Source organism: Petromyzon marinus, chromosome 68 (genome assembly GCF_048934315.1).
Source record: "Petromyzon marinus isolate PM22_M1 ecotype Great Lakes invasive population chromosome 68, UKy_Petmar_22M1.pri1.0, whole genome shotgun sequence".
Lineage (NCBI taxonomy): Eukaryota > Metazoa > Chordata > Hyperoartia > Petromyzontiformes > Petromyzontidae > Petromyzon > Petromyzon marinus.
Window position 1 is genome coordinate 3,303,658 of NC_133734.1, and position 22,035 is coordinate 3,325,692.

Below are 22,035 nucleotides of genomic sequence, written 5' to 3' on the forward strand. Positions count from 1 at the left end.
GTAGGTAGTATAGTACTATAGTAGGTAGTATAATACTATAGTAGGTAGTATAGTACTATAGGAGGTAGTATAGTACTATAGTAGGTAGTATAATACTATAGTAGGTAGTATAATACTATAGTAGGTAGTATAGTACTATAGTGCAGAATCACCAAAACCAGAATTGGTGATTTGAAAGCATTTAGCGTGGGGCTCTTGAAAGTGTGGGGCCCGTAGCATACGTACAGTGAGGGAAAAAAAGTATTTGATCCCCTGCTGATTTTGTACGTTTGCCCACTGACGAAGAAATGATCAGTCTGTAATTTTAATGGTAAATTTATTTGAGCAGTGAGAGACAGAATAACAACAAAAAATCCAGAAAAACGCATGCCAAAAATGTTATTTATTAATTGCATTTTAACGAGGGAAATAAGTATTTGACCCCTCTGCAAAACATGACTTAGTACTTGGTGGCAAAACCCTTGTTGGCAATCACAGAGGTCAGACGTTTCTTGTAGTTGGCCACCAGGTTTGCACACATCTCAGGAGGGATTTTGTCCCACTCCTCTTTGCAGATCTGCTCCAAGTCATTAAGGTGTCGAGGCTGACATTTGGCAACTCGAACCTTCAGCTCCCTCCACAGATTTTCTATGAGATTAAGGTCTGGAGACTGGCTAGGCCACTCCAGGACCTTAATGTAATTCTTCTTGAGCCACTCCTTTGTTGCCTTGGCCGTGTGTTTTGGGTCATTGTCATGCTGGAATACCCATCCACGACCCATTTTCAATGCCCTGGCTGAGGGAAAGAGGTTCTCACCCAAGATTTGACGGTACATGGCCCCGTCCATCGTCCCTTTGATGTGGTGAAGTTGTCCTGTCCCCTTAGCAGAAAAACACCCCCAAAGCATAATTTTCCACCTCCATGTTTGACGGCGGGGATGGTGTTCTTGGGGTCATAGGCAGCATTCCTCCTCCTCTAAACACGGCGAGTTGAGTTGATGCCAAAGAGCTCCATTTTGGTCTCATCTGACCACAACACTTTCACCCAGTTGTCCTCTGAATCATTCAAATGGTCATTGGCAAACTTCAGACAGACATGTATATGTGCTTTCTTGAGCAGGGGGACCTTGCGGGCGCTGCAGGATTTCAGTCCTTCACGGCGTAGTGTGTTACCAATTGTTTTCTTGGTGACTATGGTCCCAGCTGCCTTGAGATCATTGACAAGATCCTCCCGTGTAGTTCTGGGCTGATTCCTCACCGTTCTCATGATCATTGCAACTCCACGAAGTGAGATCTTGCATGGAGCCCCAGGCCGAGGAAGATTGACAGTTCTTTTGTGTTTCTTCCATTTGCGAATAATTGCACCAACTGTTGTCACCTTCTCACCAAGCTACTTGGCAATGGTCTTGTAGCCCATTCCAGCCTTGTGTAGGTCTACAATCTTGTCCCTGACATCCTTGGAGAGCTCTTTGGTCTTGGCCATGGTGGAGAGTTTGGAATCTGATAGATTGATTGCTTCTGTGGACAGGTGTCTTTTATACAGGTAACAAGCTGAGATTAGGAGCACTCCCTTTAAGAGTCTGCTCCTAATCTCAGCTCGTTACCTGCATAAAAGACACCTGGGAGCCAGAAATCTTTCTGATTGAGAGGGAATCAAAATACTTATTTCCCTCATTAAAATGCAAATCAACTTATAACATTTTTGACTTGCGTTTTTCCGGATTTCCTCGCTGTTATTCTGTCTCTCACCGTGCAAACAAACCTACCGTTAAAATCATAGGCTGATCATTTCTTCGTCAGCGGGCAAACGTTACAAAATCAGCAGGGGATCAAATACCTTTTTTTCCCCCTCACTGTAGCTGCTTTTGCTCCGAGGATAATCCGGCACTGCAACGGGCCACCACCACCACCACCAACTCATCCACCTCATCCACCTCTTCCTCCTACTGCTCCCCCTCCTCCCCCTCCTCCTCCCCGTCCTCCTCCCGCCGCCAAGTGAAGCCATCGCACAGCTCCCTCAGCATCACCGCCGTCGCGCCGAAGCCGGCCTTGAGAAGCGCCGTGGCCAGCCTGCCGTAGGTGGCCCGCCGGCCCAGGCTCTCCCTCCAGCGCATCAGCATGGCGTAGTTCCTCTCGTTGACGTTGCGCCCGTGGTTCTCGCTCGCCTCGCCGACGAACGACTCCGCGAGGCCCGCGAGCCTCATCACGTGGGTGTAGGCGGAGACGACGCCGTTGGTACGCAGAGTCTCGTGGACCTGCAGCAGCTCCTCGTCTGGTGGTGGTGGTGGTGGGGGTTTGGTTGGTGGTGGTGGTGGGGGTTTGGTTGGTGGTAGTGGTGGTGGTTGGTAGTGGTGGGGGTTGGGGTGGTGGTGGGGGTGGTGGTGGTGGTAGTGGTGGTGGTGGTAGTGGTGGTGGTGGGGGTTGGTGGTGGTGGTAGTGGTGGTGGTGGTGGTTGTTGGTGGTGGTGGTAGTGGTGGTGGTGGGGGTTGGTGGTGGTGGTTGGTGGTAGTGGTGTGGGTGGTGGTTGGTTGGTTGTTGTTGGTGGTGGTGGTAGTGGTGGTTGGTTGGTTGGTTGTTGTTGGTGGTGGGTGGTTGGTGGTGATGGTAGTGGTGGTGGGTGGTTGGTGGTGGTTGGTGGTGGTTGGTGGTGGTGGGTGGTGATGGTTGGTTGTGGTAGTGGTTGTTGGTAGTGGGTGGTGGTGGTATTGGTAGTGGTTGGTGGTAGTGGTGGTGGTAGTGGTGGTGGTGGTTGTTGGTGGGGGTGGTTGGTGGTGGTTGTTGTTGGGTGGTGGTGGTTGGTGGTGGTAGTGTTGGTTGGTTGTTGTTGGTGGTGGGTGGTGGTGGTTGTGGTGGTGGTTGGTGGTGGTAGTGTTGGTTGGTTGTTGTTGGTGGTGGGTGGTGGTGGTTGTGGTGGTGGTTGGTGGTGGTAGTGTTGGTTGGTGGTGGTAGTGTTGGTTGGTTGTTGTTGGTGGTGGTAGTGTTGGTTGTTGTTGTTGGTGGTGGTGGGTGGTGGTGGTTGGTGGTGGTAGTGTTGGTTGGTTGTTGTTGGTGGTGGGTGGGTGGTGGTGGTAGTGTTGGTTGTTGTTGTTGTTGGTGGTGGTGGTAGTGTTGGTTGGTTGTTGTTGTTGGTGGTGGTAGTAGTGTTGGTTGTTGTTGTTGATTGTTGTTGTTGGTTGTTGTTGTTGTTGGTGGTTGTTGTTGTTGTTGGTTGTTGTGGTGGCAAGAAACAAAAACCGCAACAAAATCTGATGAGCTACAAAGCTTTGACAAATAAGAACTGGGGGAGGGTTTTGTTTTGTTTGACCCTTTCCACCAATAACAGGAGTTGTGCTAAGACGTTACAAACACCAACCAAGATCATGAGGCCCTCTTGCAAGGAACCACGTTACCGCTGCATTAACCACACACACACACACGGGGTACGTGTGGTGAACGTGCAAACACACATGGCTCTAGGAATAGGTTTTACCCTTTTAACTGGCACAAAAACTGACGCCTTTATTCAAGGCATCATGTTTGCAATAACCACAACACAAAGCAGTCAAAATGCAAACAAAAGAGACAACTCTGATAATGATATCGGCACTGTCCTTGAATTTGATTGGTCCACACCCGAGACGGCTTTTGGTATCTTCTGGTCCAACACCAGTGGAGACTAAAGGCTCTAAGAAAAGCCGTCTCGGGTGTGGACCAATCAAATTCAAGGACAGTGTCAATATCATTATCAGAGTTGTCTCATTTTGACTGCTTGTGTTGTGGTTATTGCAAAAACATGATGCCTTGAATAAAGGTGTCAGTTTTTGTGCCAGTTAAAAGGGTAAAAACCTATTACTATATCTTGTTCCTGGCAAAGGAGGTCTCATAATGTAAAAACATGGCTCTGATAACAACAACAATAATAATGCTGATGGCATTGTTTTTGATAATAATAATTCATGGCAATGTCCTTAATTACATCAAAAGTAACACAACAGCAGGTGTTGTATTCTTGGCTCTTTCAGTAAAGTCACGTAGAAGGGAAACAATAAAAATAGTAAAACCAAAACAATACAATTCTCACGACGTTTCGGGGACTTTACCGAAAGAAACCAAGGATATGAATCCCTGCAGTCACGGAAGCTTTAAATCGAAACAGGAGTTGTGCTAAGACGTTACAAACACCAACCAAGATCATGAGGCCTTATTGCAAGGAAGCACGTTACCGCTGCATTAACCACACGCACACACACACGGGGTACGTGTGGTGAACGTGCAAACACACATGGCTCTGATAACAACAACAACAATAATAATAATGTTGCAAGGCATTGTCTATATAGATACAGTGTCTTAACACAACCCCTGTTTCATTATGGCCAGAAAGGGTAACGCACCTATTCTTAAATTGTGATACTGACAAGGGATGTCCCATAATGCGTTTAAGTTTGTTTGGCAGACGCTAAAGAAGAAGATGATGATGATGATGATGTCAGCCACTCGTCTGCGCCGCTATCATTGCATGGTGATGGCGAGGTTACCGCCTCTGAAATTAAACTACACAGCAGCTCAGTGGGGCCAAGACCTGATATCATAAACAGTTTATATTCTTAGCTCTTTCGGTAAAGTCACCACGTTGAAGGGAAACAATAAAATAATGAAATATATATAAAACAATAAAAATTCTCACGACGTTTCGACCATAACAGAAACGATCGTCATAAATAAAAAAATAAACAGTTTAGTTCAGGATTTTGGGTCTCTATGAGTCTCTATGGGTTTCTTTGTATGTCTGGTGTCTTTATAGGTCTCTATGTAGTATCTCTGGTGTCTCTATGTGTCTCTATGTAGTATCTCTGGTGTCTCTATGTAGTATCTCTGCTGTTTCTATGGGTCTCTATGTATCTCTGGTGACTCTATGGGTCTCTATGTATATCTGGTGTCTCTATGGGTCTCTATGTATCTCTGGAGTCTCTATGGGTCTCTATGTAGTATCTCTGGTGTCTCTATGGGTCTCTATGTAGTATCTCTGGTGACTCTATGGGTCTCTATGTAGTATCTCTGGTGTCTCTATGGGTCTCTGTGTAGTATCTCTGGTGTCTCTATGGGTCTCTATGTAGTATCTCTGGTGTCTCTATGTGTCTCTGTGTAGTATCTCTGGCGTCTCTATGGGTCTCTATGTAGTATCTCTGGTGTCTCTATGGGTCTCTGTGTAGTATCTCTGGTGTATCTATGGGTCTCTGTGTAGTATCTCTGGTGTCTCTATGGGTCTCTATGTAGTATCTCTGGTGTCTCTATGGGTCTCTATGTAGTATCTCTGATGTCTCTATGGGTCTCTATGTAGTATCTCTGGTGTCTCTATGGGTCTCTATGTAATATCTCTGGTGTCTCTATGGGTCTCTATGTAGTATCTCTGGTGACTCTATGGGTCTCTATGTGGTATCTCTGGTGTCTCTATGGGTCTCTATGTATCTCTGGTGTCTCTATGGGTCTCTATGTAGTATCTCTGGTGACTCTATGGGTCTCTATGTATCTCTGGTGTCTCTATGGGTCTCTATGTAGTATCTCTGGTGTCTCTATGGGTCTCTACGTAGTATCTCTGGTGTCTCTATGGGTCTCTATGTATCTCTGGTGTCTCTATGGGTCTCTATGTAGTATCTCTGGTGTCTCTATGGGTCTCTATGTATGTCTGGTGTCTCTATAGGTCTCTATGTAGTATCTCTGGTGTCTCTATGGGTCTCTATGTAGTATCTCTGGTGTCTCTATGGGTCTCTATGTATCTCTGGTGTCTCTATGGGTCTCTATGTAGTATGTCTGGTGTCTCTATGGGTCTCTATGTAGTATCTCTGGTGTCTCTATGGGTCTCTATGTAGTATCTCTGGTGACTCTATGGGTCTCTATGTAGTATCTCTGGTGTCTCTATGGGTCTCTATGTACTATGGGACTCTATGTATCCCTGGTGTCTCTATGGGTCTCTATGTACTATGGGTCTCTATGTATCTCTGGTGTCTCTATGTGTCTCTATGTAGCATCTCTGGTGCCTCTGTGATGGATGATATTGGCGGTGAAAGCCTCCTGCTGTGTGTCGAGCTGCAGTAGGTACCCTTCACGAAACGTTGCTGGCTGGCCCCGGATTTTTTCTTCTTCCTGCCGACGTCACCGGCGGCCTGACGGGAGACGAGGAGACGGAGACAGTCAAAGCAGCTTAGCAACAGCATCACAACAGCATCACAACAGCATCACAGCAGCAGCATCACAACAGCATCAACAGCATCACAATAGCATCACAGCAACAGCATCACCAACAGCATCAGCATCACCAACAGCATCAACAACATCACAACAGCATCACAACAGCATCAACAACAGCATCAACAGTATCACAACAGCACCAGCAACAGCATCACCAACAGCATCACCAACAGCATCACCAACAGCATCAACAACAGCATCAACAGTATCACAACAGCATCAGCAACAGCATCAACAACATCACAACAGCATCACCAACATCATCAGCAACAGCATCACCAACAGCATCAACAACATCACAACAGCATCACAGCAGCATCACAACAGCATCAACAACAGCATCAACAGTATCACAACAGTATCAACAGCATCAACAGTATCACAACAGTATCAACAACAGCATCAACAGTATCACAACAGTATCACAACAGCATCACAGCAGCATCACAGCATCACAACAGCAGCATCACCAACAGCATCACAGCAGCATCACAACATCACAACAGCACCACAACAACATAAACAGCATCACAACAGCATCACAACATCACAACAGAATCACAACAGCACCACAACAGCAGCATCACAACAGCATCACAACATCACAACAGTGTCAACAACAGCATCACAACAACAGCATCACAACAACATCAACAGCATCACAGCAACAGCATCACAACAGCATCACAACAGCATCACAACAGCATCACAACAACATCACAACAAGATCACAACAGCATCACAACAGCATCACAACAACATCACAACAGCATCACAACAGCATCACAGCAACATCACAACAACATCAACAGCATCACAGCAACAGCATCACAACAGCATCACAACAGTATCACAACAGCATCACAACAACATCACAACAGTATCACAACAGCATCACAACAACATCACAACAGCATCACAACAGCATCACAGCATCACAACAGCATCACAACAACATCACAGCAGCATCAACATCACCCCTCCGCCGTGGCCACAGAGGCCACAGCCTGCCGGCCCACGTGGGCCTCACCGTGGCTAGTGGGGCCTCACTCCGCCGTGGCCACAGAGGCCACGTGGGCCTCACCGTGACTAGTGGGGCCTCGCTCCATCGTGGCCACAGAGGCCACCTCCTGCCGGCCCACGTGGGCCTCACCGTGGCTAGTGGGGCCTCGCTCCGCCGTGGCCACAGAGGCCACCTCCTGCCGGCCCACGTGGGCCTCACCGTGGCTAGTGGGGCCTCACTCCGCCGTGGCCACGGAGGCCACCTCCTGCCGGCCCACGTGGGCCTCACCGTGACTAGTGGGGCCTCGCTCCGCCGTGGCCACAGAGGCCACCTCCTGCCGGCCCACGTGGGCCTCACCGTGGCTAGTGGGGCCTCGCTCCATCGTGGCCACAGAGGCCACAGCCTGCCGGCCCACGTGGGCCTCACCGTGACTAGTGGGGCCTCGCTCCATCGTGGCCACAGAGGCCACCTCCTGTCGGCCCACGTGGGCCTCACCGTGACTAGTGGGGCCTCGCTCCATCGTGGCCACAGAGGCCACAGCCTGCGGCCCACGTGGGCCTCACCGTGGCTAGTGGGGCCTCGCTCCATCGTGGCCACAGAGGCCACCTCCTGCCGGCCCACGTGGGCCTCACCGTGACTAGTGGGGCCTCGCTCCGCCGTGGCCACGGAGGCCACCTCCTGCCGGCCCACGTGGGCCTCACCGTGGCTAGTGGGGCCTCGCTCCGCCGTGGCCACAGAGGCCACAGCCTGCGGCCCACGTGGGCCTCACCGTGGCTAGTGGGGCCTCGCTCCGCCGTGGCCACAGAGGCCACAGCCTGCGGCCCACGTGGGCCTCACCGTGACTAGTGGGGCCTCGCTCCATCGTGGCCACAGAGGCCACAGCCTGCCGGCCCACATGGGCCTCACCGTGGCTAGTGGGGCCTCGCTCCATCGTGGCCACAGAGGCCACCTCCTGCCGGGCCAGAATGTAGAAACAGAATCTTTATTCAGGCCGGGGGAAGCGATCCGGTGAGCTGAGGATGGATCTTTTTTATTTTTATTTTTTTTTCAACCCGCAAAAAAGTCGTTTCACCGGGGTTCCACACAGACGTCCGGGTGAGTGGATAACGTGGCTGGGAGGGTGTGGGTTTGGGTGTGTGGGTGAGCGGATGAGTGTGTGTGCATGTGCGAGGTGGGTGGCTGAGTGGGCGGGTGAATGGGCGAGTGTGTGGGTAGGTGGGTGGGGTGGGTGGGGTGGGTGAGTGTGGGTGGGTGTGTACGTGGGGTAGGTGGGTGGGTGGGTGTGTGTGGGTGGGTGTGTAGGTATGTTGGGAGCGGTAGTGTAGCGGTTAGCGCTACGCTGCGCTATGAACCCGGCGACCCGGGTTCGATTCCCGCTCAACGGCCAACACCAGTGACGATTTTCTGAACCGGTCCCGGACCTCCCCTAGGTCGACTCAGCCTCTAATGAGTACCTGGTGCGGTGTGTAAACATTGCCACTGGGGAGACAAAGGCGGTCGGGCGTGGTGCTGGCCACCCACCCCCTCGTGTGCCGTCCCGGCCTTCATAGGTGCTGCTCGTTAACAGCACTTGCCCCTACAGTATGGTAAGGCTATACGGGGGATCTTTGTCTTTGTACGTGGGTAGGTGGGTGGGTGAGTGTGTGTGTGTGCTTTGGGTACGCGGTCCAAACCTCCCCAGAGACCCCTGGTTGACACAGGAGGTGTTCCGGCTGGCTGAGGAGGCTTACCGCAGCCTTCGCTCGGAGGTTCGGAGAGCCGTGAGGCGCTGCAAGGATGGGTGGTGGTCGCGGGTTGCTGAGGAGATGGAGTCTGCCTCAGTAGCCCGCGATCACAAATCGCTCTTTAGCTACATCAAAAAAGTAACTTGTAGCACCACACCTATCACCATCATTCAGAGAAAGATAGGTGATCTGGTTTCTGACCCCCAGGAACAAGTTTGTAGATTTGCTGAGCATTTCTGTGAGGTCTTGGGGGAGGGGAAATCTCTCAGCCTGGAAAACATCGTGGGACAAAGTGAGGATGACCCAGCCGAGGCTGCGGTGCCTCAAATATTGGAAGAAGTCACCCCCTGTGAGTGGCTGGCTGAGGTGCCATCTGTTGAGGTCAGTACTGAAAATCGCAGGGCAGATATGATCTCCCAAGCAAAATGCTGTGGGAGGGTGGCGTTTGTGCACAGACTGTCCTACTTTTTCAAATTTTCTTGCTGTGGTTTTCACACCTGATGATGATTGCTTGTGTTGCAGTCGAAACGTCGTGGGAATTTTAATGTTTTAGATTTTTATTATGTTATTGTTTCCCTTCTACGTGACTTTACCGAAAGAATCAAGAATATCATAACAACAGTCGGGACTACTGGGAGAGTTCCGAGTATTGGAATGATGCCCTGGTGGTCCCCCTCTTTAAGAAGGGGGACCGCACAGACTGTAACAACTACAGGGGAAATATCCTGGCAAGGATTGTTAAACATCACCTTGCCAGGCACGCTGAGGAGAGGCTTGCGGATCCCCAATGTGGTTTCAGGAAAGGGCGGTCCTGCACAGATGCCATATTTTCTGTCTGTCTGCTACAGCAGAGTTGTAAGGAATTCTAACAGGATCTACATTTTTGCTTTATTGACCTGGTCAAAGCCTATGATACCATCAGTAGGCCTTGGCTCTGGGTTGTTCTTCGTGCTTTCGGAGTCCCTGACCCTTTGCTCATAATCATTAAGGACCTTTATGGTGGTGGGAAGACATTTTTTGACCACGTGGTTCGTGAAGCGTTCGATGGCTGTACCGGAGGAATCTCCATATGGTACAGATACAACAGGATGCTGATCGATGCCCGGGTATGGTCAAGGGATGGCTCACTATTGGTCAACCACGTTACGTATGCCGATGATCTGGTGATTGATGCTCACTCAGAAAAGTTGGAGGCGCTGCTACTGAGACTGGAGCTTGCCACTAAGAGATGGGGCCTTAATATCAGCCCCACCAAAACTAAGCACCTGCCTGGGTATTTTGTACCATCAGACACTCCACCCCCACAACTCCCAATCGGTGATGGGGCAGTTGTGGAGAGAGTGGAGAGTTTCCCATACCTGGGCAGTGTGCTTATGACCGGCTCCAGTTTAACAGCAGAGGTCCCACTCCGAATCAGTCGAGCGGCAATATCTTTTCACCGGCTGCGTAACGCCGCTGTGTGGAAGCTACCTGGTCTGTCGCTCCGCACGAAGCTTCAGGTCTTCTCGGCCACGGTAATTCCCTCCCCTCTCTACGCTTACAAAAAGTGGACCCCCCCCCCCAATGGAACATCTTCACATTCAGGCTGGGCTCCTGCCCACGATCCATCCTGGGTTTAACCTGCAGGATGGATCGTGCGACGAGCTCTCAAATCCTTGACGGATCTGGACAGAGTCCGACAGGTGAGCGCCTCCGGCAGGCTGAGGCTGCGTCGTTAAATTCTGCCACCACCACCACCACCACCACCACATCAACGCAGCCCTTCAGTAGGGTTTGTCACGTTAACAGACAATGCCAAATTCTTTGGTTCCTTCGGGTAAAGTCGCGTAGATGGGCGAAGGCTGCTCGCGGTGCGATCGGAACGCCGCCGTTTTTTTTTTTGCTTTCATTTTTAATGTTACCTTGATGTTGGTTGCGGAATCCTGCACGTTAAACAGGCAAGGCCGCGTTGGCTGGGTCACGTAGCCCGCATGCCCGGCCACCGCATGCCGAAACAGCTTTTGTTCGGCCGGATCGAGGGGGCTAAGCGGGCGCGGCACGGGCTAGAGAAGAGATGGAGTGATGTGGTACAGGAGGACGTGGAGCTGAGTGGACTTGCCGATGACTGGTACCAGCGGTGTCAAGATCGGCCTCTGTGGAGGAGGCTCATGAAGGACGCCACTGGGCAGTTGGAGGCAGTCGCCCTCCAACAACAACGGAGGGCGGAGGAGCGACGCTCACAACAACGAGCGGAGCGCCGGGTGGCTAAAGCACAGCGGGTTGGCACAGTAGGGGGCACAGGTGGTGCATCAGCCAGTCATCTCGGTCAGTCGACCCGTGGCACCTGGGTCTGCCCCGTGACCTCCTGCCAGCGGGCATTCGACACTTCACGTGGCCTCAAGGTGCACATGGCCTGGCACAAGCGTCGTGGTGACGTCACCGCCACTTAATGGCGAATGGCGGTTGTTGTTGTTGTGTGCAGTGGGGAGCGGTAGTGTAGCGGTTAGCGCTACGCTGAGCTACGAACCCGGCAACCCGCTCACGGCCAACACCGTCAGAGACGATCGATCATTTTAACCGCTCGGCTGAGGTCGACTCAGCCTCAAATGTGTAAACATCGCCACTGGGGGAGACAAAGGCGGCCGGGCGTGGTGCTGGCCACCCTCCCCCTCGTGTGCCGTGCCGGCCTTCATCGGTGCTGCTACGCGCTAACGGCACTCGCCCCGACAGTCTGCCGAGGCTACACGGGGGACCTTTGTCTTGGTTTATGGAGCGGTGCACAGCGCTACCGAAACCCCGGCAAAGAGATCTGAGTTGAATTAACATCTCAGGGCCACTACCACCACTGCCCGCACCACCACCATCACCACCACCACCACCATCATCACCACCACCACCACCACCATCATCACCACCACCACCACCACCATCATCACCACCACCACCACCATCATCACCACCACCACCACCATCATCACCACCACCACCACCACCATCATCACCACCACCATCATCACCACCACCACCACCACCGCCACCACCACCATCATCACCACCACCACCACCACCATCACCTCCATCACCACCACCACCTCCATCACCACCACCACCACCATCACCACCCCCACCGCCACCACCACCATCACCACCACCACCACCCCCACCACAACCTCCCCTACCACCGCCACCACCGCCACCACCACCATCACCACCCCCACCACCACCGCCCCCACCACCACCACCTCCACCACCATCACCACCGCCACCACCACCATCACCACCACCGCCCCCACCACCACCACCACCCCCATCACCCTCACCACCACCATCATCACCACCACCTCCACCACCATCACCACCACCCCCACCACCCTCACCACCACCATCATCACCACCACCACCCCCACCACCCTCACCACCACCACCACCATTACCGCCCCCACCACCACCACCGCCCCCACCACCACCACTACCACCACCACCACCGCCCCCACCACCACCACCGCCCAAGTGAGTCACCTGCTGCTGCTGCTGCTGCTGCCGATGGCATTCTGAGACATCCCCGGCATCGGCGCTGGCGGCGCCTCCTCCTCCTCTTCCTCCTCCTCCACCTGCTCCTCCTCCACCTGCTCCTCCTCCTCCTGGTCCTCCTCCTCCTCGCTGTCCCCGCCGAGTGTCAACGAGCTCCAAGCCCTGCAGGAGGGAGCTCGCATCCCTGGGCCCCGACGGCACCTCTCCGTGGGGGCCGGAGTCCCAGGAGTCGCCGCGGCAGGCCTGGGGGTCTGGGCGCTTTCCCCTCGACGGGAGGTGGCAGCCGTCCCGCACGGCCATGTCCGGCTCCAGGTCACCCTCCATGTGGTGGTGGACAGGGAGAGATCTTCCCCCCTCTCTCTGTGTGTCTCTTATCTCTCTTTCGCTTGCTCTCTCTCTCTGGAGTGGTCACGTGAGTGGGGGCAGGGAGGGAGGAGAGGAGGGGAGGGGATGGACATCGTAAGGTGTCGAAGAGCGTGAAGGCGTTTAAGTTGTGTACATTGTGTGTGTGTGTCTGTGTGTGTGTGTCTGTGTGTGTGTGTCTGTGTGTGTGTCTCTGTGTGTGTGTGTCTGTGTGTGCGTGTGTACGTTCAACTCCATGGGCATCGTACGTGGTCAAACGCGCTCATCTGTGCCGAGTGGATGGGCGGGTGTCTGGGTGTGTGGGTGAGTGTGTGGGTGAGTGTGTGGGTGTGTGTGTGGGTGGGTGAGTGTGTGAGTGTGTGGGTGAGTGTGTGGGTGTGTGTGTGAGTGTGTGGGTGAGTGTGTGGGTGTGTGTGTGAGTGTGTGGGTGAGTGTGTGAGTGTGTGGGTGAGTGTGTGGGTGAGTGTGTGAGTGTGTGGGTGAGTGTGTGGGTGTGTGTGTGGGTGGGTGTGTGGGTGGGTGTGTGGGTAAGTGGGTGGGTGAGTGTGTGGGCGAGTGTCTGGGTGTGTGTGTGGGTGGGTGAGTGTGTGAGTGTGTGGGTGAGTGTGTGGGTGTGTGTGTGAGTGTGTGGGTGAGTGTGTGGGTGAGTGTGTGGGTGTGTGTGTGAGTGTGTGGGTGGGTGTGTGGGTAAGTGGGAGGGTGAGTGTGTGGGCGAGTGTATGGGTGTGAGTGGGTGGGTGAGTGTGGGTGGGTGTGTGGGTGGGTGTGTGGGTAAGTGGGTTGGTGGGTGTGTGGGTGAGTTGGTGAGTGGGGGAGTATGTGAGTGTGTGGGTGAGTGTGTGGGTGGGTGTGTGGGTGGGTGTGTGGGTAAGTGGGTGGGTGAGTGTGTGGGTGTGTGGGTAAGTGGGTGGGTGAGTGTGTGGGTGAGTCGGTATGTGAGTATGTGAGTGTATGTACGGGTGTGTGGGTGAGTGGCCTCAAGGTGCACATGGCCTGGCACAAGCATCGTGGTGACGTCACCGCCACTAAGTGGCGAATGGCGGTTGTTGTTGTTGTTGTGGGTGAGTGTGTGTGTGTGTGTGGGTGAGTGTGTGGGTGAGTGTGTGGGTGTGTGTGTGTGTGGGTGTGTGGGTGAGTGAGTGTGTGTGTGTGTGAGTATGTGAGTGTGTGTGTGAGTATGTGAGTGTGTGTGAGTGTGTGTGAGTATTTGAGTGTGTGTGTGGGTATGTGAGTGTGTGTGTGGGTATGTGGGTAAGTGGGTGGGTGAGTGTGTGGGTGAGTCGGTATGTGAGTATGCATGTGGAACTTCTTTCGCACCGTACGTAGCCAAACACGCTCATCGGAGGTACGGGCGAAGGACAACAAACTAAACACAACAACAAGCAGCAGTTCTAAGAAATTAGTTTGTCAATCTAGATGATGATTTATAAGTGCCTAGGTCCCAGTGGGTGCTTCATATCAGAAGGAAGAGCGTTCTAGATGGCATCACCACCACCACCACCTCCACCACCAATCAGCATGAGCCAAATAGTCTTCAATGCGTGATGTTGATTCTAAATGCGGTGGTCACAAAGCGACCAGCAGGACCACCTGCATACCAGGCGAAGGTGGTTAACATCTACTAGTCACAGTGGTGACGATGAGAGAGACGCAGACAGCATGCATCGTCAGGGTCACGGGAGCGAACCCACGAACCTCCTGCATAGTAGAGAAGAAGAAGAAAAACCTAGACACCGCAGCACTCCAGACAGACACACACACAGACAGACACACAGACAGACACACACAGACAGACAGACACAGACAGACACACACAGACAGACACACACAGACAGACACACAGACAGACACACAGACAGACACAGATAGACACACACACACAGACAGACACACACACACAGACACACAAACACAGACAGACACACACAGACAGACACACAAAGACAGACACACACACAACAACAACCGCCATTCGCCACTAAGTGGCTGTGACATCACCACGACGCTTGTGCCAGGCCATGTGCACCCTGAGGCCACGTGAAGTGTCGAACGCCCGCTGGCAGGAGGTCATGGGGCAGACCCAGGTGCCACGGGTCGACTGACTGAGATGACTGGCTGATGCACCACCTGTGCCCCCTACTGTGCCAACCTGCTGTGCTGTAGCCACCCGGCGCTCCGCTCGTTGTTGTGAGCGTTGCTCCTCCACCCTCCGTTGTTGTTGGAGGGCGACTGCCTCCAACTGCCCAGTAGCATCCTTCACGAGCCTCCTCCACAGAGGCCGATCTTGACACCGCTGGTACCAGTCATCGGCAAGTCCAATCAGCTCCACGCCCTCCTGTACCACGTCACTCCATCTCTTCTCTAGCCCGTGCCGCGCCCGTTTAGCCCCCTCGATCCAGCCGAACAAAGGCTGTTTCAGAATGCGGTGGCTGAGATGCGGGCTACATGACCCAGCCAATGTAGCCTTGCCTGCCAGAGGAGCTCACCGATGGGACCTTGCCCAGATCTTTCAAGGAATTGTGAGCTCCTCACACAATCCAGCCTGGTTAGACCCAGGATGGATCGTGGGCAGGCTAGCCTAAATGTTTCTAGCCGGCGAAGATGTTCCATTAGCCGGGTCCACGTTTCACAAGCGTAGAGAAGGGAGGGAATAACCGTGGCCGAGAAGACCTGAAGCTTAGTGCGGAGCAACAGACCAGGTAGCTTACACACAGCGTTACGCAACCGATGAAAAGATGCCGCTCAACTGATTCTGAGTGAGACCTCTGCTGTCAAACTGGATCCGGTCATGAGCACACTGCCCAGGTATGGGAAACTCTCCACTCTCTCTACAACTGCCCCATCACCGATTGGGAGTTGTGGGGGTGGAGTGTCCGATGGTACAAAATACCCAGGCAGGTGCTTAGTTTTGGTGGGGCTGATGGTAAGGCCCCACCTATTAGTGGCACGCTCCAGTCTCAGCAGCAGCGTCTCCAACTTGTCCTCTGAGTGAGTGGCAATTACCAGATCATTGAGGTACCGCAGCCTCGGCAGGGTCATCCCCACTTTGTGCCACGTTGCTTTCCAGGCTGAGGGATTTCCCCTCCCCCAGGACGTCACAGAAATGCTCAGCAAATCTTCGAACCTGCTCCTGGGGGACGGAGATTGGATCACCGTTCTTTCCCCCAAATGAGGGTAATAGGTGTGGCGCGGCAGGTTACTTTTTTTTATAGAATTAAAGAGCGATGTGTGATCCCATCAGCAACCCGCGACCACCACCCATCCTTGCAGCGCCTCACGGCTCTCCGAATTTCTGAGCGAGTCTACGGTAAGCCTCCTCATTCTCTGACGTGGTATGCTGTAGCCGATGACAGTGCGCCTGTCAATTTTTTCTCAGCCATCCTGAACACCTCCTCCGTCAGCCAGGGTCTCGGGGGAGGTCTGGACCGCGTACCCAAAGCAGCCGTTGCAGCTGCATGAGCCACAGTCCTAAGCCTCGCCCATTTACCCTCGACATCAGGAGAAGTCGGGGACAATGCCAATCCCAGCCGCAAGCGATGATGAAATTCTCGCTTGCAACTTTCATCAGATAACTGAGACCAGGCCACTTTATGTTGGAATGGGGTCCTGGGTGTACACCCACCACCGGAGTGGAAGAATGGCAGGCGCATCTTACAGATGACTAGTCGATGGTCAGAGGGCAGATCAGCTCCACGGTAGGTCCTGGTGTCAAGGACATGGGCTCGCATCCGCTGTTCCGTCACTATGCAGTCCAGCAGATGTTCTTGCTTGGACCCGGCATGCATCCATGATGTTGTGTGGATGCGCCGATGCCGGAACAGCGTGTTGGTAATTACAATCCCATGGGCTGCACAAAAATTCTAGCAGCCTCCTGCCGTTGTTATTGAGCTGATCCGGCCCATGCCTTCCAATCACTCCAGACCAGGTGCCAGCATCATGACCAACTCCGGCATTGAAGTCACCCAACAAGATGCCTCTATCCCGAGGGGCCACTTTAGCCAGCACCTGTGACAGGAGGCCTTGTCTGCATCCCTCCACGGAAACATCTCCTAGCGAGCCCAAAGTAACCTGGGGCTTACAGCTTCCCACAACTCACCGCCACGCTCCCACGCCAAACAACAGGGAGTGGCTCTTCAGAAGAAGAGCCACTCCCTGTTGTTTGGCAGTCTCCTGCCCCGAGTAGAGGACTGTCCATCGCTCATGGTGGCAGGAGCCGGACCAGGTCCACCGGACCTTTTGAATACCACAGAGATTCAGGCGGTACCGGTCCAGCTCCCGACAGCGTTCGAACATTCCACAAGGCCACACTGAGTGGTTTTTTTGTTGTTTCTGGATTCAGTCTCCTGGCTCCGCCAAATGGGGTTTGGCCAAGAGACATCATAGACGCCTGTCCCATCCGGCACAAGCTTAATACGTGTTTTTACTCATAGTTTAGTGGTAATTAATTGAAAGGTGGAGGGGTTACCAGCCCCTCGCACCCGTCCAGAGCCCCCGTTTGGCCGCTGTGGTGGTAGAGACGCCAGGAGGGGAATGGCCAATTAAAGTTGGCCATCCCCCCACAGACAGACACACAGACACACACAGAGACACAGAGAGACACAGAGACACAGAGAGACACACAGACACACATAGACACAGAGAGACACACAGACACACACAGAGACACAGAGAGACACAGAGAGACACAGAGAGACACACATAGACACAGAGAGACACAGAGACACAGAGAGACACACAGAGACACAGAGAGACACAGAGACACAGAGAGACACAGAGAGACACACAAAGACACACAGACATACACAGAGACACAGAGAGACACACAGAGACACAGAGAGACACACAGACACACATAGACACAGAGAGACACACAGACACACACAGAGACACAGAGAGACACAGAGAGACACACATAGACACAGAGAGACACACAGACACACACAGAGACACAGAGAGACACAGAGACACAGAGAGACACAGAGAGACACAGAGAGACACACATAGACACAGAGAGACACAGAGACACAGAGAGACACACAGAGACACAGAGAGACACAGAGACACAGAGAGACACAGAGAGACACACAAAGACACAGAGAGACACAGAGAGACACAGAGACACAGAGAGACACAGAGAGACACACAGAGACACAGAGAGACACAGAGACACAGAGAGACACAGAGAGACACACAGAGACACAGAGAGACACACAGAGACACAGAGAGACACACATAGACACAGAGAGACACACATAGACACAGATACACAGACACACACAGAGACACATAGACACAGAGAGACACACACAGAGACACAGAGAGACAGAGAGAGACAGAGAGACACAGAGACACAGAGAGACACACACAGAGACACAGAGAGACACAGAGACACACAGAGACACACACAGAGACACACACAGAGAGACACAAACAGACACACATAGAGACACACACAGAGACACAGAGACACAGAGAGACACACACAGAGACACACACAGAGACACACACAGACACACATAGAGACACACACACACAGAGACACAGACACAGAGACACACACAGACACACACACAGAGACACACACAGACACACACAGAGACACAGACACAGAGACACACACAGACACACACACAGAGACACACACAGACACACACAGACACACACACAGACACACACACAGAGACACACACGCAAAGAGATGCACGCACACAGAGACACGGGGAGACAGAGAGAGAGACGCAAACCCCAAAAATAGGAGGGGAGGAGCTGCTAGTAACGTTGGGTTGCTCGGTCAATGGCCAGGGTCAGTGGCGGAGCCAGGAATTTCAGGCCGGGGAGACATTCAACAGATGTTAACTTCAAGAATGATTTAGAGAGAGTCAGGCTGTTGAGCCAGACAACCAGCCCGATGTCACCCCTGTCACACCCCGCCGGCTCCGCCCCTGGCCAGGGTCACACGGCACCAGCACCACGTGGTGGTGTATTCTGCACAATATGCCCGACTGTGAGGGCGGGCACAAGCCGGCAGTGAGTAGGTTAAACGTTGAGTTTTATAAGGGGGGCACCACGGGGTGAGAAGCCCCTCCCCACCCAGCCCCTCCCTCTCCACCCAGCCCCTCCCTACCCTCTCCCACAAGGCCCACACCTCCCACGTGGACAGACATCCACAGACATACACAACAATTAATCCTCTGCCTCCTGTGAATTAATCCCGGTTTGGTTTTCCAGTCCAACAAGTTTCCCACTGCCAGGAACATTCGCATCAAACCCTGGTGCCCCTAACCACTCGCTCACCACTACGCTCACCATCACACTCACCACTACACTCACCACCACACTCACCACTACACTCACCACCACACTCACCACCACACTCACCACCACCGCTACACTCACCACCACCACTACACTCACCAACACACTCACCACTACACTCACCACCACTACACTCACCACCACCACCACACTCACCACTACACTCACCACCACACTCACCACTACACTCACCACCACACTCACCACCACACTCACCACCACCACTACACTCACCACCACCACTACACTCACCACTACACTCACCACACCACCACTACACTCACCACCACTACGCTCACCACCACACTCACCACTACACTCACCACTACACTCACCACCACACTCACCACCACCACTACACTCACCACACCACCACTACACTCACCACCACACTCACCACTACACTCACCACCACACTCACCACCACCACTACACTCACCACTACACTCACCACACCACCACTACACTCACCACCACACTCACCACTACACTCACCACCACTATGCTCACCACCACCACTACACTCACCACCACTACACTCACCACAACCCCCACACTCACCACTACACTCACCACCACACTCACCACTACACTCACCACCACACTCACCACCACTACACTCACCACCACCACACTCACCACCACACTCACCACCACACTCACCACCACCACACTCACCACTACACTCACCACCACACTCACCACCACACTCACCACTACACTCACCACTCACCACTACACTCACCACCACCACCACCATACTCACCACTACACTCACCACTACACTCACCACCACCACCACTACACTCACCACCACCACTACACTCACCACCACACTCACCACCACACTCACCACTACACTCACCACCACACTCACCACCACCACTACACTCACCACCACACTCACCACTACACTCACCACCACCACTACACTCACCACCACCACTACACTCACCACCACACTCACCACTACACTCACCACCACCACTACACTCACCACCACCACTACACTCACCACCACCACTACACTCACCACACCACCACTACACTCACCACTACACTCACCACACCACCACTACACTCACCACTACACTCACCACCACCACTATACTCACCACCACCACTACACTCACCAACACCACTACACTCACCAACACCACCACTACACTCACCACCACCACTACACTCACCACCACCACCACCATACTCACCACTACACTCACCATTACACTCACCACCACTACACTCACCACCACCACTACACTCACCACCACTACACTCACCACTACACTCACCACCACACTCACCACTACACTCACCACCACCACTCACCACTACACTCACCACCACACTCACCACCACACTCACCACTACACTCACCACCACACTCACCACTACACTCACCACCACACTCACCACCACACTCACCACTACACTCACCACTACACTCACCACCACCACCACACTCACCACTACACTCACCACCACTCACCACCACCACTCACCCAGAAGTGTCCGTGTCTATTTTGAATTCACTTCGGTGAAGGTACTGCGAAGAATCGATCACCCGATAGAATCGACTGCCGATTCCAATCAACGGTGATATATTTATCCCCCTTCGAAGGGCACACAGGACGAAGTCGACTCAAATGCAACATTTTACTTATCGATCCAAGGCTTTCGATCTCTTTATTTTAATATTTATTTGATACTTTGGCTTCAGGAAATCGTTTCTCCCGGAAATGGCGCGCGGCGGGGAATCGATTCCGACCTCGACTCCACAATTACCGGAAACGCCTTCCGACGGCCGTAGGAATCGAATCGGTTATTCCGATTCGACACGGCAACATTGAGTTTCGGATCGATTCCACGCTGGCCACGCCCCCTCCCCCGGCGGCCCGTGACACCACCACCACGTGGGCTGTGACGTCACTATGTGTGTCCCACTCATAGTTCATAGTTTTCATTTATTTTGGGGTAGCCCCTGTGAGCCATTCGGCTCTGGAATCGAGTGCAACCTCAACAAACTAAAAACACGAACAAGAGAAACGTCTTAAAGTGACTTTGTGTGTGACTGTGCAGACAGAAAATTCAGGAAAAAAATATAAAAAATATTCCTGATGCAAGTCATTAACAACAACACCAACAACCACAAGACAACTAAGATTAAAGCCATCAGTCTAACTCCGTACTACAATAAACAAAAACATGGGCCAAACCAAAAAAAACTTTTCGAAATCACCAAAATAAAGGCCATAAATGCAACGTGACAGTGATCACAGGGACTGTGACCGAATTTTTTAACAATAAACTACATAAATAAATTATAACACCAAAATCTAGAGCCATATTTTAGGCCACTGAATAGCAGTGGCAGCTAGGGGTTGTACAACTCCTCTAGAGCAAATGCAACATTCGCCAAGACTTTAAGAAAAAAGTGTTAATATGTAAACAAGTTACACATGTTCGCGGTTGCCGATAACAACAACAACAACAACGCCAATGGGCGGTAAAGCAAAACAACAACAACAACGCCAATGGGCGGTAAAGCAAAACAACAACAACAACAACGCCAATGGGCGGTAAAGCAAAACAACAACAACAACGCCAATGGGCGGTAAAGCAAAACAACAGCAACAGAACGACGTCATGGGGCAAATCGCTGCTGTGGATGTCCACGAAGTGATGCCGACGACGACGATGATGATGACGTAATAAGCCACGTGGTTGAGATGCAATCAACTACGTGATGATGATGATGATGTTATCAGCAACTTTGTTGAGATACAATCACTACGTGATGATGACGATGACGTTATCAGCAACTTGGTTGAGATGCAATCACTACATGATGATGATGTAATCAGCAACTTGGTTGAGATACAATCACTACGTGATGATGATGTTATCAGCA

General features: G+C 52.6%; 1 protein-coding gene across 1 annotated transcript; it reads right to left on the reverse strand.

The window, feature by feature from the left end:
* Positions 1-299: 299 nt before the first annotated feature.
* On the reverse strand, positions 300-20,864 carry LOC116956975 (uncharacterized). Its single transcript, XM_076054762.1, has 4 exons — positions 20,627-20,864; positions 12,432-12,842; positions 6,058-6,121; positions 300-2,250 (listed from the first exon to the last, which is right to left on the reverse strand). The coding sequence occupies exons 2-4, from the start codon at positions 12,765-12,767 to the stop codon at positions 1,922-1,924; spliced, it is 729 nt and encodes a 242-aa protein (XP_075910877.1). The 5' UTR covers positions 12,768-12,842; positions 20,627-20,864; the 3' UTR covers positions 300-1,921.
* Between the last annotated feature and the right edge of the window lie 1,171 nt (positions 20,865-22,035).

Coding starts and splice junctions, on each gene's coding strand:
- LOC116956975 (XM_076054762.1), bottom strand. CDS start 12,767: ATGGAGGGTGACCTGGAGCCGGACATGGCCGTGCGGGACGGCTGCCAC. Junction 6,122..12,431: donor AGCAGCAGCAGCAGCAGCAG/GTGACTCACTTG, acceptor GTCTCCCGTCAG/GCCGCCGGTGACGTCGGCAG. Junction 2,251..6,057: donor CCAGCAACGTTTCGTGAAGG/GTACCTACTGCA, acceptor CACCACCACCAG/ACGAGGAGCTGCTGCAGGTC.